We start from the raw sequence: 15,832 nt of genomic DNA on the forward strand, positions 1-15,832 counted from the left end.
TCCGGTTTTTTTCTAGCCGCACCTCGTATAGTTGCAATTGCACCATTGTTAGACGTGGGTCACTTCTTGCCTGTTGCATAATGTAGCAGTCGTCTGCTGCTGTAGTTGTTCGTGATCGACCACCTCAGCTCCTTTCGAGCAGCCACGCCTGTGGTTAGGGACACTTCCCGCGCACGTGGAACAGTGGTGTGAGTGGTACAAAATTCCTCAGCTACACTCGTCACACTTCGTCCTTCTCCCATTTAGCGTGAGTCTACCTGACGTGAAGTCATCAAAGTGTTGTTTCTGGGACATGTAATGAAGACCACCACCACAGTGTGCCATAATTGCTTGCTGATTGACAGACAATCTTCTGCCGTTCCTTCAACTACCTCACATTTGCCACTACAGTCATACTGACATTACGCCGTGTGATGTCTAAACTTTCTGTACGTGACTGAGAGACCTCTGGCAACATGTTCCCAAACTTCCACTCAGTTCCAATGACTAGTTAATGTGTTATGTTACTTTATCCATTTTGTCCTTAAGTTTTACACAGCATTGTACACTCCTGGAAATTGAAATAAGAACACCGTGAATTCATTATCCCAGGAAGGGGAAACTTTATTGACACATTCCTGGGGTCAGATACATCACATGATCACACTGACAGAACCACAGGCACATAGACACAGGCAACAGAGCATGCACAATGTCGGCACTAGTACAGTGTATATCCACCTTTCGCAGCAATGCAGGCTGCTATTCTCCCATGGAGACGATCGTAGAGATGCTGGATGTAGTCCTGTGGAACGGCTTGCCATGCCATTTCCACCTGGCGCCTCAGTTGGACCAGCGTTCGTGCCGGACATGCAGACCGCGTGAGACGACGCTTCATCCAGTCCCAAACATGATCAATGGGGGATAGATCCGGAGATCTTGCTGGCCAGGGTAGTTGACTTACACCTTCTAGAGCACGTTGGGTGGCACGGGATACATGCGGACGTGCATTGTCCTGTTGGAACAGCAAGTTCCCTTGCCGGTCTAGGAATGGTAGAACGATGGGTTCGATGACGGTTTGGATGTACCGTGCACTATTCAGTGTCCCCTCGACGATCACCAGTGGTGTACGGCCAGTGTAGGAGATCGCTCCCCACACCATGATGCCGGGTGTTGGCCCTGTGTGCCTCGGTCGTATGCAGTCCTGATTGTGGCGCTCACCTGGACGGCGCCAAACACGCATACGACCATCATTGGCACCGAGGCAGAAGCGACTCTCATCGCTGAAGACGACACGTCTCCATTCGTCCCTCCATTTACGCCTGTCGCGACACCACTGGAGGCGGGCTGCACGATGTTGGGGCGTGAGCGGAAGACGGCCTAACGGTGTGCGGGACCGTAGCCCAGCTTCATGGAGACGGTTGCGAATGGTCCTCGCCGATACCCCAGGAGCAACAGTGTCCCTAATTTGCTGGGAAGTGGCGGTGCGGTCCCCTACGGCACTGCGTAGGATCCTACGGTCTTGGCGTGCATCTGTGCGTCGCTGCGGTCCGGTCCCAGGTCGACGGGCACGTGCACCTTCCGCCGACCACTGGCGACAACATCGATGTACTGTGGAGACCTCACGCCCCACGTGTTGAGCAATTCGGCGGTACGTCCACCCGGCCTCCCGCATGCCCACTATACGCCCTCGCTCAAAGTCCGTCAACTGCACATACGGTTCACGTCCACGCTGTCGCGGCATGCTACCAGTGTTAAAGACTGTGATGGAGCTCCGTATGCCACGGCAAACTGGCTGACACTGACGGCGGCGGTGCACAAATGCTGCGCAGCTAGCGCCATTCGACGGCCAACACCGCGGTTCCTGGTGTGTCCGCTGTGCCGTGCGTGTGATCATTGCTTGTACATCCCTCTTGCAGTGTCCGGAGCAAGTATGGTGGGTCTGACACACCGGTGTCAATGTGTTCTTTTTTCCATTTCCAGGAGTGTATAATGAAACACACACAAATAAATATCTCTTTCTGATCACTACCTAACTAAAAATGTACAGAATGATAGGAGCACAATTGCATTTTGTCAACAAATGTAATGGAAGTACTTCCTGAAGGGGATTGTGGAGCAGCAAAATGAAATTAAGTAATTCTAGACAGCAACTGCAAATGACAAAAATCTTGTTGATAGGAAAATTCAACGGAGAGAAGTGTTAATAATTCAAGGAGAGAGAATGGCTGGTAAATACTTACCTCCATGAGGAAACATTTCCTATTTCAGAGCACAAAACTCTTGTCCTAGCCTTAGGATCTTATATGTTCATTGTTTGTGGAGGAAAGATGGTAGGCATCTTTTAATGTAGGATCTGATCTGCCCCCTGAAGAAGAAACATACAACAAATGGTTTTGAGTACACCCCACTCATCCATATTGAACCAGTGGCAAGTGGCTGTGAGTCGAATAGTTTGGTTGGATGTTGAAACTTTCTAGCAGATTAAATCTGCATGCCAGACCAGGATTCAAAATATGGGGCCTTAGGCAGCTGCTCTACTGCCCAAGCTACCCGAGCACGGCTCACGCCCTATCCTCACTCCTTTACTTCTGCCAGTACCTCATCTCCCACCTTCCAAACTTCACAGAGGCTCTCGTGTGAAACTTGCAAGACTAGCTCTCCTGAAAAAAAGGATATTGTGGAGACATGGCTTAGGCACAGCCTGTGTGATGTTTCCGAAATGAAATTTTCACTCTGCAGCGGAGTGTGCGCTGATATGAAACTTCCTGGCAGATTAAAACTGTGTGCCCGACCGAGACTCGAACTCGGGACCTTTGCCTTTCGCGGGAAAGTGCTCTACCATCTGAGCTACCCAAGCACAACTCACACCCCGACCTCACAGCTTTACTTCTGCCAGTACCTCATCTCCCACCTTCCAAATTTCACAGAGGCTCTTGTGTGAAACTTGCAAGACTTGCTCTCCTGAAAGAAAGTATATTGTGGGACATGGCTTAGCCACAGCCTGGGGGATGTTTCCAGAATGCACTCTGGAGTGAAGTGTGTGCTGGTATTAAACTTCCTGGAAGATTAAAAAATGGAAATGCCCTTGGTCTGAGTCTGGTGCACAATTTTAATCTGTCAGGAAATTTCATATCAGTGCACACTCCACTGCAGAGTGAATAATTCATTCCAGATGGCTGCCAGTGAGCACGTTTCTACTGTCATCTTCCTGCGAGTTTGTGGTTTCGCATGGCTCACATGAAATATTGGTGAAAAAGTTTTATTTTCAACTTTGGGATATCACTGCAGTAACACACCAAATGTTGAAGCAAGCTTTTGAAGGCAGTACTTTTGGTCGCATATGTGATTACATCTGCTACACGTATTTGAAAAATGGGTCAATGTTGACTACTGTCGATGAGCGATCTGGTCGGCTGTGAGCTGGCATCTCGACAGGAAATGTTCAGAAACTTAGGGATACGATTCTGCAGGGTCATAGACAGACCATCTGAGAGCTGTGCAACAGCTTGGAACAAGTTATAGTAGATCTATAAACACGCAGTTCTTTAAAGATTTAAACTCCCGTGTCTGAAACGGCTTCACATGTCGATTTATTTACGAATTAGTTAATGGGTTAAAAATTTGACATTATGCACATAAGTGAGAAAAATTTTATAAAATGTTTGAAATTATGCTTAAAGTTTGTTGGAAATCACTAAATGCTCTCATTGTGAAACAATGGGTGAATATAGTCTGGATAATTGTACTCCATTTTAAACAGCTTCTATGTGTATCACATCATATGCCCTGAACTATATGTCGGACAATGATATAATTTTGAAGGTACATTCAATGGTATATGTGGATACTGTCTGCAAAATATGCTGTGAATATAGTTGGTAGTAAAGAAATAATAAATTAAAAGGAAACACATTTCATGGACAGTATCTGCATAGACCAATATATGACACGCAGTTCAAGAGATATGATGTTAGATGCATGAAAAACTAGCCTCTGTTTGAAATTGAGCGCACATTACCCAGACTATATTCACCCAGTGTTTCATAATGAGAGCACTCACCAACTTCCAACAACCTTTAAGCATAATTTCAAGCAACTTCCAATAAATGATGACTAACTGACAACCTCAGCTGCCGACAGGTGTTGTTGTTGTTATACCTCGATGTGGACAGCTGAAAATGTGCGCCCCGACCAGGACTCGAACCCGGGATCTCCTGCTTACATGGCAGACGCTCTATCCATCTGAGCCACCGAGGACACAGATGAATAGCGCGACTGCAGAGACTTATCCCGTGCACGCCTCCCGTGAGACTCACACTCCCAACTGTCCACAATTCTACATATGTATTGTACCTTATAGACATTTGCCCACCCACTCATTACTCGCGCACACTTTGGCGATTCCCATAAGAGTTTGTGCAACCTGTGCGCATTCGCACAGACGAAGGTCAATGGCTGGTTAGCCTATAACTATATATACAAAGACAGTAACTTGTTCTCGAAAGAACAGTTACTGTTGATGACCGTGCAGCTTTTCCCTGGAATAAATGATGACTAACTGACAACCTCAGCTGCCGACAGGTGTCGTCGATATACCTCTATGTGGACAGCTGAAAATGTGTGTCCCGACCGGGAGGTGTGCAAGGGATAAGTCCCTGCAGTCGCGCTATTCACCTGTGTCCTCGATGGCTCAGATGGATAGAGCGTCTGCCATGTAAGCAGGAGATCCCGGTTCGAGTCCCGGTCGGTGCACACATTTTCAGCTGTCCACATCGAGGTATAACAACAACAACACCTGTCGGCAGCTGAGGTTGTCAGTTAGTCATCATTTATTCCAGGGAAAAGCTGCACGGTCATCAACAGTAACTGTTCTTTCGAGAACTAGTTACTGTCTTCGTGTATATAACTTCCAATAAACTTCAAGCTTAATTTCACACAGTTCCTGCACTTTTTCTCGCTAACACACTTAAAGATTTAATGCATTATTAACTCCTGTGTAAAGTAATTATACGTTTGAAGCTGTTTTATACATGGGAGTTCAATTCTTTACAGAATCAGGGTTTCACTGGATTGCTCCTAAGAAGAGTACTTTGAAGGTGGTGGTGGGGAACAAGAGCTCGGTAAGGCACAGTAATTTTAAAGTATTTTTTGAACTATTGGGTATAACCCTGTATATTCTAGTTTTAGCTGTTTGTATCGGCAGTAATAAGGATTTTAGTTCCTGGAGCTAAGGATGGCCAGTGTGGTGTCACAAGCTTAGGCCTGTCCCACCCCTCTTTTAATCGACCAAGACTTATACGAATAATTGTAAGAACGGTTATTATTATTATGTTCTTTAAGTTTGTTTTTGGGTTTTCAGAAATACTGTGGGAAGAAAGTTTATTTATGTAGCAGATAACGTGGAAGACGTCGCCCGACGATCACCACGAAAGTTCGACGTAGCGGCAACTGGGCAAGGAATAAAACGAATTCTGCAAACTACCGCGAGCCACGGAAGAGCCCGGGCCGGGAGGGTGTCGAGCTTCCTAGGTGGTTGTCGGACAAAGTCAAAGGAAGAGATATTCTGCTCTCTCTTCGTAAACAGATCGATCGAGTCTCGAAAGGTTTGTGTAAAATGTGTAGGCGGGTGACACATTAGGTGGGACGCGATGCCTTTAATACTTCCACAGTTATTAAAAAGGTGTTAAACGGCAAAACCAATAGTTCATCATTTATATAGATAAAAAGCAGTAAAGATATAGGAAAGGAAGAATTACGGCGTCAGAACGAAAAGTGATACATCGCTCAGCAACGAAGGAGGACGTAAACAGTGGGCGTTACGTGGTGAAAACAAATCAACTGATAAAATAGTAACTAATTAAGCATAAAGCCACGTAACACTGCACCAGTCTTGCGTCTCCTTGTAATCTTTAACAATCTTATTTCACACGTCACAAAAAAGCAGTAGAGTGCAACATACGAGCAAACACTTGTGCCGTGCGTGTGCGACACGACTGGCCTCTCTACGCTGTACTCACGTCGGGGCCTGCGGAGTGCCCGGGGTGGTCGATCTGGGCGATGATGTCGGCCACCGTCTCCTCCGGCAGGTCTCCCCCCGCCTCCTGCCCCGCCGCGGCCGCCAGCGCCGACGACGCAGTTTTGCGCCGCTTACCCCCGCCGCTCGCACTCGGAGTCCCTGAGGCTTCGTCCTGGGCCCCGCGCTTCTCACTGCTGTCGGAACACGGAATGGAGTTTAGCCCGTTTGCCTTTGCTGGTGGGACATCTGAAACTGCTATATTAATGTTCGTGATGAAATCATATCTTACAGTTGTAAAAAAAAGTACGGGGTGATTCAAAAAGAATACCACAACTTTAAAAATGTGTATTTAATGAAAGAAACATAATATAACCTTCTGTTATACATCATTACAAAGTATTTAAAAAGGGTTTTTTTTCACTCAAAAACAAGTTCAGAGGTGTTCAATATGGCCCCCTCCAGGAATATCAACCCGATACTCCAACTCGTTCCACACTCTCTGTAGCATATCAGGCGTAACAGTTTGGATAGCTGCTGTTATTTCTCGTTTCAAATCGTCAATGGTGGCTGGGAGAGGTGGCCAAAACACCGTATCCTTAACATACCCCCGTAAGAAAAAATCGTAGGGGGTAAGATCAGGGCTTCTTGGAGGCCAGTGATGAAGTGCTCTGTCACGGGCTGCCTGGCGGCCGATCCGTCGCCTCGGGTAGTTGACGTTCAGGTAGTTACGGACAGATAAGTGCCAATGTGGTGGTGCTCCATCCTGCTGAAATATGAATTGTTGTGCTTCTTGTTTGAGCTGAGGGAACAGCCAATTCTCTAACATCTCCAGATACTGTAGTCCAGTTACAGTAGCACCTTCGAAGAAAAAGGGACCAAAAACTTTATTGGCTGAAATGGCACAGAAAACGTTCACCTTACGCGAGTCACGTTCGTACTGAGTTGTTTCCCGCGGATTCTCAGTGCCCCGTATACAGACATTGTGACGGTTGACTTTCCCGTTAGTGTGGAAAGTTGCTTCATCACTAAACACAATCTTTGAAACGAAAGATTCATCTGTTTCCATTTGAGCCAGAAATCGATTCTTTTAATCTTATCAGCTGCAGACAGTGCTTGAACCAATTTCAGACGATAAGGTTTCATAACTAACCTTTTTCGTAGGACTCTCCGTACAGTCGATTGTGGAATTTGCAGCTCTCTGCTAGCTCTGCGAGTCGATTTTCCTGAGCTGCGAACAAATGCTTGCTGGATGCGTGCTACATTTTTGTCACTCGTTCTCGGCCGTCCAGAACTTTTCCCTTTGCACAAACACCCATTCTCTGTAAACTGTTTATACCAACGTTTAATACACCACCTATCAGGAGGTTTCACACCATACTTCGTTCGAAATGCACGCTGAACAACTGTCGTCGATTCACTTCTGCCGTACTCAATAACACAAAAAGCTTTCTGTTGAGCGGTCGCCACCTTAGCATCAACTGACGCTGACGCCTAGTCAACAGCGCCTCAAGCGAACAAATGTACAACTAAATGAAGCTTTATAGCTCCCTTAATTCGCCGACAGATAGTGCTTAGCTCTGCCTTTTGTCGTTGCAGAGTTTTAAATTCCTAAAGTTGTGGTATTCTTTTTGAATCACCCTGTATTATTGCCTGAATTCCTTGCACTACTGGTTTGGGGTACTCGGCCCCATATTCAGGTGAATCTGTAAGTTAAAATCCATACATATAAAATGTGTGTGTGTGTGTGTGTGTGTGTGTGTGTGTGTGTGTGTGTGATCCGCATCTCCTCCTTAAACACTGAATTGATTCCCACCAAACTTGACGCACATACAAGGGTTGTCCATAAATTAAGGTCTCCAATGATTTTTGATACAGAAACATCATTTTATTGCAAAATAAATTACATATTCTGAAAGCTTGGACTTTTAGCTATTTTTCAACATAGTCTCCATCATAATTGATGCATTTTTGGAGACACTCTGGAAGCTTTTTCATATCTGTATCGTACCACTTACCCAGCGACTTGTGCAGGAAGGAATGGGCAGCTGCCTTCAGCTCTTCGTCGCTTGAGAATTTCATTACCCCTAAGTGCTTTTTCGAGTTGGAAAACAAACTGAGAGTCAAATCAGGTCTGTATGGAGTACGGTCAATGATTCCCCGCCTGAATTTGGTGACGAGATCTGTCGTGGTGCTGGTGACATGAAGGCAGGTGTTGTTATGGTGCCAAAAAAACTCCCATTGTCAGCTGACCCCACCTAGTGTTCTGTATAGCCCGGCATAGCTGTGTTAGTGTCTCACATTACTTTGACATGTCAACTGTTTTACCTCTTTCCAGGTAATCAACCACCAGAACGCCTTTTCTATCCCAAAATATCGAAGCCATCACCTTCCCCACTGACAGCATTTCCTTGAACTTGTTGACGTTTGGAGAACTGGAATGCCGCCATTGTTTTGACTGTTTCTTAGCCTCTTGTGTTTGTTTCCGACAAACTTTAAGTATAATTTCAAACCATTTCTAAACTTTTCTTGCTCACACACTTAATGTTAAATATTTTAAAAGAGAGAGAGAGAGAGAGAGAGAGAGAGATAGAGAGAGAGAGAGGGGGGGGGAGGATTGGGGAGGAGGGGGGAGGCGATTGTAACATAACATTGTTGATTCTTTCCATCTGTTGTTTTTATTTCCACAAATAACCAGGTTTTGTTCCCAAACCTTAATCTTTTTTCAATAGGTTTACTACTGACATGTAACACTACACAAAAATCTCAAGATCTTATTTAGACAATTTCATTTGAATTTATTGTTCAGTTTATCATTTTGGTTGTTCTGTTTACAATTGTGTTATCAGTTTTAATTAGGGACTCATAATGTCAAAATATAATTAGCTGATGTCAGTATTACACTTTGCAACATGCAGAATCCCACGAGTTAACCAGTATATTTGAGAAAGGTGGCTAACATCAAATGAGAGCTAAGCCTTCTAACATATTGAAATGATCTAAAACTGATTATTTTCCAAAATAATTAAACTTAAAAGTTCTAAGTCACTAACAATTTTCACTCCAGTTTTTGTCCTAACCACTGTTAGATTCTCATTCTTAACTACTTACTATTGTTACCTTTATTTTTCTGTACAAAATGACATACAATACACTTAATTAACTCACTAATTAATAATTTAATATAATTTACGATAACCTGCAATAGAACACTCATACACCATGTGATCAAAAGTACCTGGACATCCCCAAAAATATATGTTTTCCATATTAGGTGCATTGTACTGCCACCTACTGCCAGGTACTCCATATCAGCGACCTCAGTAGTCATTAGAAATCGTGAGAGAGCAGAATGGGGCACTCCGCAGAATTCATGGACTTTGCACGTGGTCAGGTGATTGGGTGTCACTTGTGTCATATGTCTGTAAGCAAGATTTCCACACTCCTAAACATCCCATTAGCCACTGTTTTCTGATGCGATAGTGAAGTGGGAATATGAAGGGACACGTACAGCACAAAAGCGTACAGGCCGACCTCGTCTGTTGACTGACAGAGATCGCCGACAGTTGAAGAGGGTCGTAATGTGTAATAGGCAGACGTCTATCCAGACCATCACACAGGAATTCCAAATTGCATCAGGATCCACTGCAGGTACTGTGACAGTTGTCCAGATACTTCTGATGACAATGGGACTGACGTCACACATGAATAATAGTGTCCAATGCGTGGATACAACACGGTGTCGAGTAGAGACTCTCGAGGAAAGCTAGCAAAAAAGTCCTAGTAACAAGGACTCCACAGTAAACGCGCCAAGGAAATAGAGTATTCTTTTGACGGTGGTAGGGCCCGAGGATCGCAGTAATGTCCTGTCAAACTAGTCGTGTGATAGAATAAAGACATTCTCAAGATACATCTGTGGTGGTAATTTTCCTCACATATATCATCAGCTGAAGTCCCTCGTCCATGCAGTAAAATGGACATCCAAAAATTAATGCTTCTTCTTATGCTCATCTTTAAGTATTTGGATGTCACCCAAAATTGTCAGTTTGTGGTTAAGTCCACGAGTAAGATCTACTTTGGGTCCACCCTCCGTGTTTGCTAATGCCACGATCACACATTTTGTAAGTGAAAACAAGAGCACAGACAACCATGAGACTCATTAATATTAATATTTTAAAGACTACGAGTGATTTCTGTAACTAAATTAATGATCATTTTAATTTAACTGAGTTGATTAACAAATGGTGTGGGAAGTCATTGTCATCTAAATGAATCATCATTGGTATCAATATAATAGAGAGAAACATTCCACGTGGGAATATATGTAAAAACAAAGATGATGTGACTTACTGAACGAAAGCACTGGCAGGTCGATAGACACACAAACAAACACAAACACACACACAAAATTCAAGCTTTCGCAACAAACTGTTGCCTCATCAGGAAAGAGGGGAAGGAGAGGGAAAGACGAAAGGATGTGGGTTTTAAGGGAGAGGGTAAGGAGTCATTCCAATCCCGGGAGCGGAAAGACTTACCTTAGGGGGAAAAAAGGACAGGTATACACTCGCACACACACACATATCCATCCACACATATACAGACACAAGCAGACATATTTAAAGACAAAGGGTTTGGGCAGAGATGTCAGTCGAGGCGGAAGTGAAGAGGCAAAGATGATGTCGAATGACAGGTGAGGTACGAGTGGCGGCAACTTGAAATTAGCGGAGATTGAGGCCTGGTGGGTAACGGGAAGAGAGGATATATTGAAGAGCAAGTTCCCATCTCCGGAGTTCGGATAGGTTGGTGTCGGTGGGAAGTATCCAGATAACCCGGACGGTGTAACACTGTGCCAAGATGTGCTGGCCGTGCACCGAGGCATGTTTAGCCACAGGGTGATCCTCATTACCAACAAACACTGTCTGCCTGTGTCCATTCATGCGAATGGACAGTTTGTTGCTGGTCATTCCCACATAGAAAGCTTCACAGTGTAGGCAGGTCAGTTGGTAAATCACGTGGGTGCTTTCACACGTGGCTCTGCCTTTGATCGTGTACACCTTCTGGGTTACAGGACTGGAGTAGGTGGTGGTGGGAGGGTGCACGGGACAGGTTTTACACCGGGGGCGGTTACAAGGGTAGGAGCCAGAGGGTAGGGAAGGTGGTTTAGGAATTTCATAGGGATGAACTAACAGGTTACGAAGGTTAGGTGGACGGCGGAAAGACACTCTTGGTGGAGTGGGGAGGATTTCATGAAGGATGGATCTAATTTGACTCATTATTGGATATGATGCTCATGAAGAACTAACTCACTGAAACTACCGCATTGTACTCTTCTTCGATAATCTATTAAGAGTACTGATTGAAAACTGTGATGTATCTGAGTATGAGTGAACTGGTGAACAGAACAATGAACTTCACCACTGGACAGTGTTTGTCAGTTACTGTAATTGCTTATTTGGTTCAGTGTGGTGACATATTTTCTTAGTCGAAAAACCTGGTCACCATTCTCAATAACTGAACTTACTGAGTGTGTTAATACAGTTTAATTATGGTGTCATGTATATTTGTGAGCAAACACTATTCTGCGCTCATTTAGACTTTCAGCTTCAAGGTGACCAACAGTGGTGCTGTCGAGAAAGGGACTACAAGAATCAGGCCATTATTGTTATTCCAATCCCAAAGAAAGCAGGTGTTGACAGATGTGAAAATTACCGAGCTAACAGTTTAATAAGTCACAGCTGCAAAATACTAACACGAATTCTTTACAGACGAATGGAAAAACTAGTAGAAGCCGACCTCGGGGAAGATCAGTTTGGATTCCGTAGAAATGTTGGAACACGTGAGGCAATACTGACCTTACGACTTATCTTAGAAGAAAGATTAAGGAAAGGCAAACCTACGTTTCTAGCACTTGTAGACTTGGAGAAAGCTTTTGACAATGTTGACTGGAATACTCTCTTTCAAATTCTAAAGGTGGCAGGGGCAAACTACAGGGAGCGAAAGGCTATTTACAATTTGTACAGAAACCAGATGGCAGTTATAAGAGTCGAGGGGCATGAAAGGGAAGCAGCGGTTGGGAAGGGAGTGAGACAGGGTTGTAGCCTCTCACCGATGCTATTCAATCTGTATGTTGAGCAAGCAGTAAAGGAAACAAAAGAAAAATTAAGAGTAGGTATTAAAATCCATGGAGAAGAAATAAAAACTTTGAGGTTCGCCGATGACATTGTAATTCTGTCAGAGACAGCAAAGGACTTGGAAGAACAGTTGAACGGAATGGACAGTGTCTTGAAAGGAGGATATAAGATGAACATCAACAAAAGCAAAACGAGGATAATGGAATGTAGTCGAATTAAGTCGGGTGATGTTGAGGGGATTAGATTAGGAAATGAGACACTTAAAGTAGTAAAGGAGTTTTGCTATTTGGGGAGCAAAATAACTGATGAGGGTCGAAGTAGAGAGGATATAAAATGTAGACTGTCAATGGCAAGAAAAGGGTTACTGAAGAAGAGAAATTTGTTGACATCGAGTATAGATTTAAGTGTCAGGAAGTCGTATCTGAAAGTATTTATATGGAGTGTAGCCACATATGGAAGTGAAACATGGACGATAAATAGTTTGGACAAGAAGAGAGTAGAACCTTTAGAAATGTGGTGCTACAGAAGAATGCTGAAGATTAGATGGGTAGATCACATAACTAATGAGGAGGTATTGAATAGAATTGGGGAGAAGAGGAGTTTGTGGCACAACTTGACTAGAAGAAGGGATCGGTTGGTAGGACATGTTCTGAGGCATCAAGGGATCACAAATTTAGCATTGGAGGGCAGTGTGGAGGGTAAAAATTGTATAGGAGACCAAGAGATGAATACACTAAGCAGATTCAGAAGGATGTAGGTTGCAGTAGGTACTGGGAGATGAAGCTTGCACACCCTACACGAATCCCATCAGACACTTATGTGATATAATCAAGATGTGAATTTGTGCAAAAAATTCTGCACTGGTAACACTTTTGCAGTTATGGATGGCTATAGACTCTTAAGGGGACATTGTACGTGAAATTCGTTGAAATTTGACATTTTCTGTTTTCTCCTCCATAATGTACTTTGAACTTTCCTGAACATTTTGGTACATAACACATTGAAATCAGACAATTGTGAGACCTTCAAATAATATTTTGAATGTTGACGTGCGACTGTCAAATTTCGCAGCTACGCGTATACTGCCACAGTTAAGCAGTCACATCTTGGGAACTACAAGTCTAGAGGGCTGTGAATTGATTTGTTTCGTTCCTACAGCTACGTCTCAGAAGTTGGCATTACGAATAAACAAAACAGTCCTTTGTTCCTGATACTAGTTTTCATTGGAAGTAGAGTGATTATAAGTTATTTTTGTAGTAAGCTAACTTCTATTGCTTTTTATACACAAATAAAATGACTAAGCGTAAAAGTAACTTCAAGAAATGCAAATTTGTGGGTAACAGATATGTGAGATTTGCATTTTCTTCTGAAGTACTTGAAAACACTGATGAAAAGCCACGTCATGCTTTGTGTCCACCTCCACCAAACACTTGAATTTACACATACACATTCTCTTCCTTTGGCAGTAATGGAGCCAATCAAACCTATTTACAGAGATATGGCAAATGCAGAGCTACTAAAGAAGTGTTTACATGGGAAGACCCAGAATGTGAAGTCCTTCAATAATGTTGTGTGGTTCCGTGTGCCTAAAAATGTATTTGTTGGCCTTATGACTCTAAAGTTAGCAATGTCTGATGCTGTAATAACTTTTAATGGTGGGAACTATGAACGACTTAAGGTTCTGGATAAGTTAGGGTTAAGATTTGGACGGAACAGCTAAAGGACTGGGGAAACTGGATGAGCTTTATGTACGTGAAACAGAGTTAGCTGCTCAGCAAATGACAAAAGGAGGCAAGCACTGGGCTGTTGTGACACTGAAGCAAACACAGACTATGGGCCATGGCAATTCTAGTGCATAAAAGACACAGAAATGTAAGTCTGTATAAGAGGTTGGGTTGGGTTGTTTGGGGAAAGAGACCAAACTGTAAGGTCATCGGTCTCATTGGATTAGGGAAGGACGGGGAAGGAAGTCGGCTGTGCCCTTTCAAAGGAACCATCCCGGCATTTGCCTGGAGCGATTTAGGGAAATCACGGAAAACCTAAATCAGGATGGCCAGATGCGGGATTGAACTGTCGTCCTCCCGAATGCAAGTCCAGTGTGCTGACCACTGCGCCACCTCGCTCAGTAAGTCTGTATAAGAATTTGTAATAAAACAAGTTTTAAACCTCAACATCTCTGAACTACAGTTTATAAAACCGTACTGATGGTAGAGGCATGAAATTTTCACAGCATGCCAAGTGTGAGATTCAACACAAATGGAACTAGAATAATTAAAATATCCTGAGTTGCTTTGTTTTTATGTTCATTTATTTACAAAATTCTGTCAAAAGATTGTGAAAAAAAAATAACATGTTCCACAATACAATTTTAGTAATAATTCTAGTTCGGTGCAGCTAGAAAAGTGTATTCAATAATTATGGAAAATTTTAAGTTGGTGTCTTAAAAAGTTTCCAAGATAATGGGTCACAAAATTCAATAATTTAACATTGGCGGCACAGGACATACAATGTCCCCTTAAAATTTCTGTAGCGGACTTCCAACAACTTGAATCCATGCCACAAGGAGTAGCTGAACTATGACAGGCAAAAGGAGGTACAACACAATATTATGAGGTATTCCATGGCTTTTGTCACCACCGTGTAAATGATCTTCTAAGAATGTTATGCACAAACATGCCATCAAAGGCAAAAATGAATCCAAAAATAAAGTAAAGTCACGAGGGGAAACGTTACAATAATTCCCACTCCGTACCCACCTGGCGACAGAGCCGCTCTCGCGCAGCTGCTTGCGAGCGAAGTTGGAGGCGGGGGAAGCCCCCGGTGCGGCAGCCCCGGCCGCGGGTCCGGCCGTCGCCGTGGCCGCCCCCATAGACGCGCTCACAGCCAGCACGTGCGGGGGAGGCGCCTGCTTGAAGTCCGGGTCCCAGATGGGTGACGAGGACGCATAGATCTCGTCCTCCAGCATCGTCAGGAACCTGCGACACACGGGGCCCTCAGCTGGACCGCGGGAAGTCGCCGGGGCTTAAAAAAGTTCGTTCCCCACATCGACTGCCGCAGTGAGGTGCCGGGCCCGATCGGTACGAATTCGAGTAGACTGTAGTAATGTTTGACGATTTCGAGAAGACCTTTGCTTCTGTTAACAGAGAACCTATCTGTAAAATACTCTGAAAATTTGGTGTAAAGTCTAAATTAGCAAATAAAATGGTTTGAAAGAGCTTCACTTTCCACAAAAGTTAATATCGTTAGTACAGTTGTGTTCAGAGGAAACTTATTGAAGAGTCAAGATCACTAAAGGAATGTCAGAGCATTTTGAAGTACGAACTGGTCTTAGACAAGAAGACATCTTATTTCCAATACTTTTTAATTCAATTTTAGAAAAGACAGACAGAGGGCATCAAAAATTAAACCAATCTGAAATAAAACTGGGTTATACATCATAACAAACTGGCTTGCAGATGAAGACGATGTTGTTCCAGTAAGTGGTAGCAAACAGGACTTATGTCTTATGACAAGTTCTAACAGAAATATTTCAGGGAAAGCAGGGTTACAAATTTATGGGGAGAAAACTGAGTACATGGTCATGAGCAAGGCACCTAATGATAAATCTCATTGCCAGCTGATGAATTCTTTTTAAAGGAGTAGACATGTGTAAATATTTGGAGAGCATTTTTAGCAAGCAGAATAGAATGGAAACTGAAATTAAGGC

General features: G+C 43.6%; 1 protein-coding gene across 6 annotated transcripts in view; it reads right to left on the reverse strand.

Moving 5' to 3' along the window:
- Positions 1–15,832, reverse strand: part of LOC126212854 (histone acetyltransferase KAT2A) — a 390,973-nt gene that overhangs the window by 180,198 nt on the left and 194,943 nt on the right. For all 6 annotated transcript variants that reach the window (XM_049940291.1, XM_049940289.1, XM_049940288.1 and 3 more), the window contains 2 exons: positions 14,883–15,101; positions 6,000–6,192 (listed from right to left, as the gene is read on the reverse strand). In XM_049940291.1, the coding sequence (XP_049796248.1) occupies positions 6,000–6,192; positions 14,883–15,101 (412 nt within the window). The remainder of the gene's footprint in view (positions 1–5,999; positions 6,193–14,882; positions 15,102–15,832) is intronic.

This window comes from Schistocerca nitens, chromosome 11 (assembly GCF_023898315.1).
Source record: "Schistocerca nitens isolate TAMUIC-IGC-003100 chromosome 11, iqSchNite1.1, whole genome shotgun sequence".
Taxonomy (NCBI): domain Eukaryota; kingdom Metazoa; phylum Arthropoda; class Insecta; order Orthoptera; family Acrididae; genus Schistocerca; species Schistocerca nitens.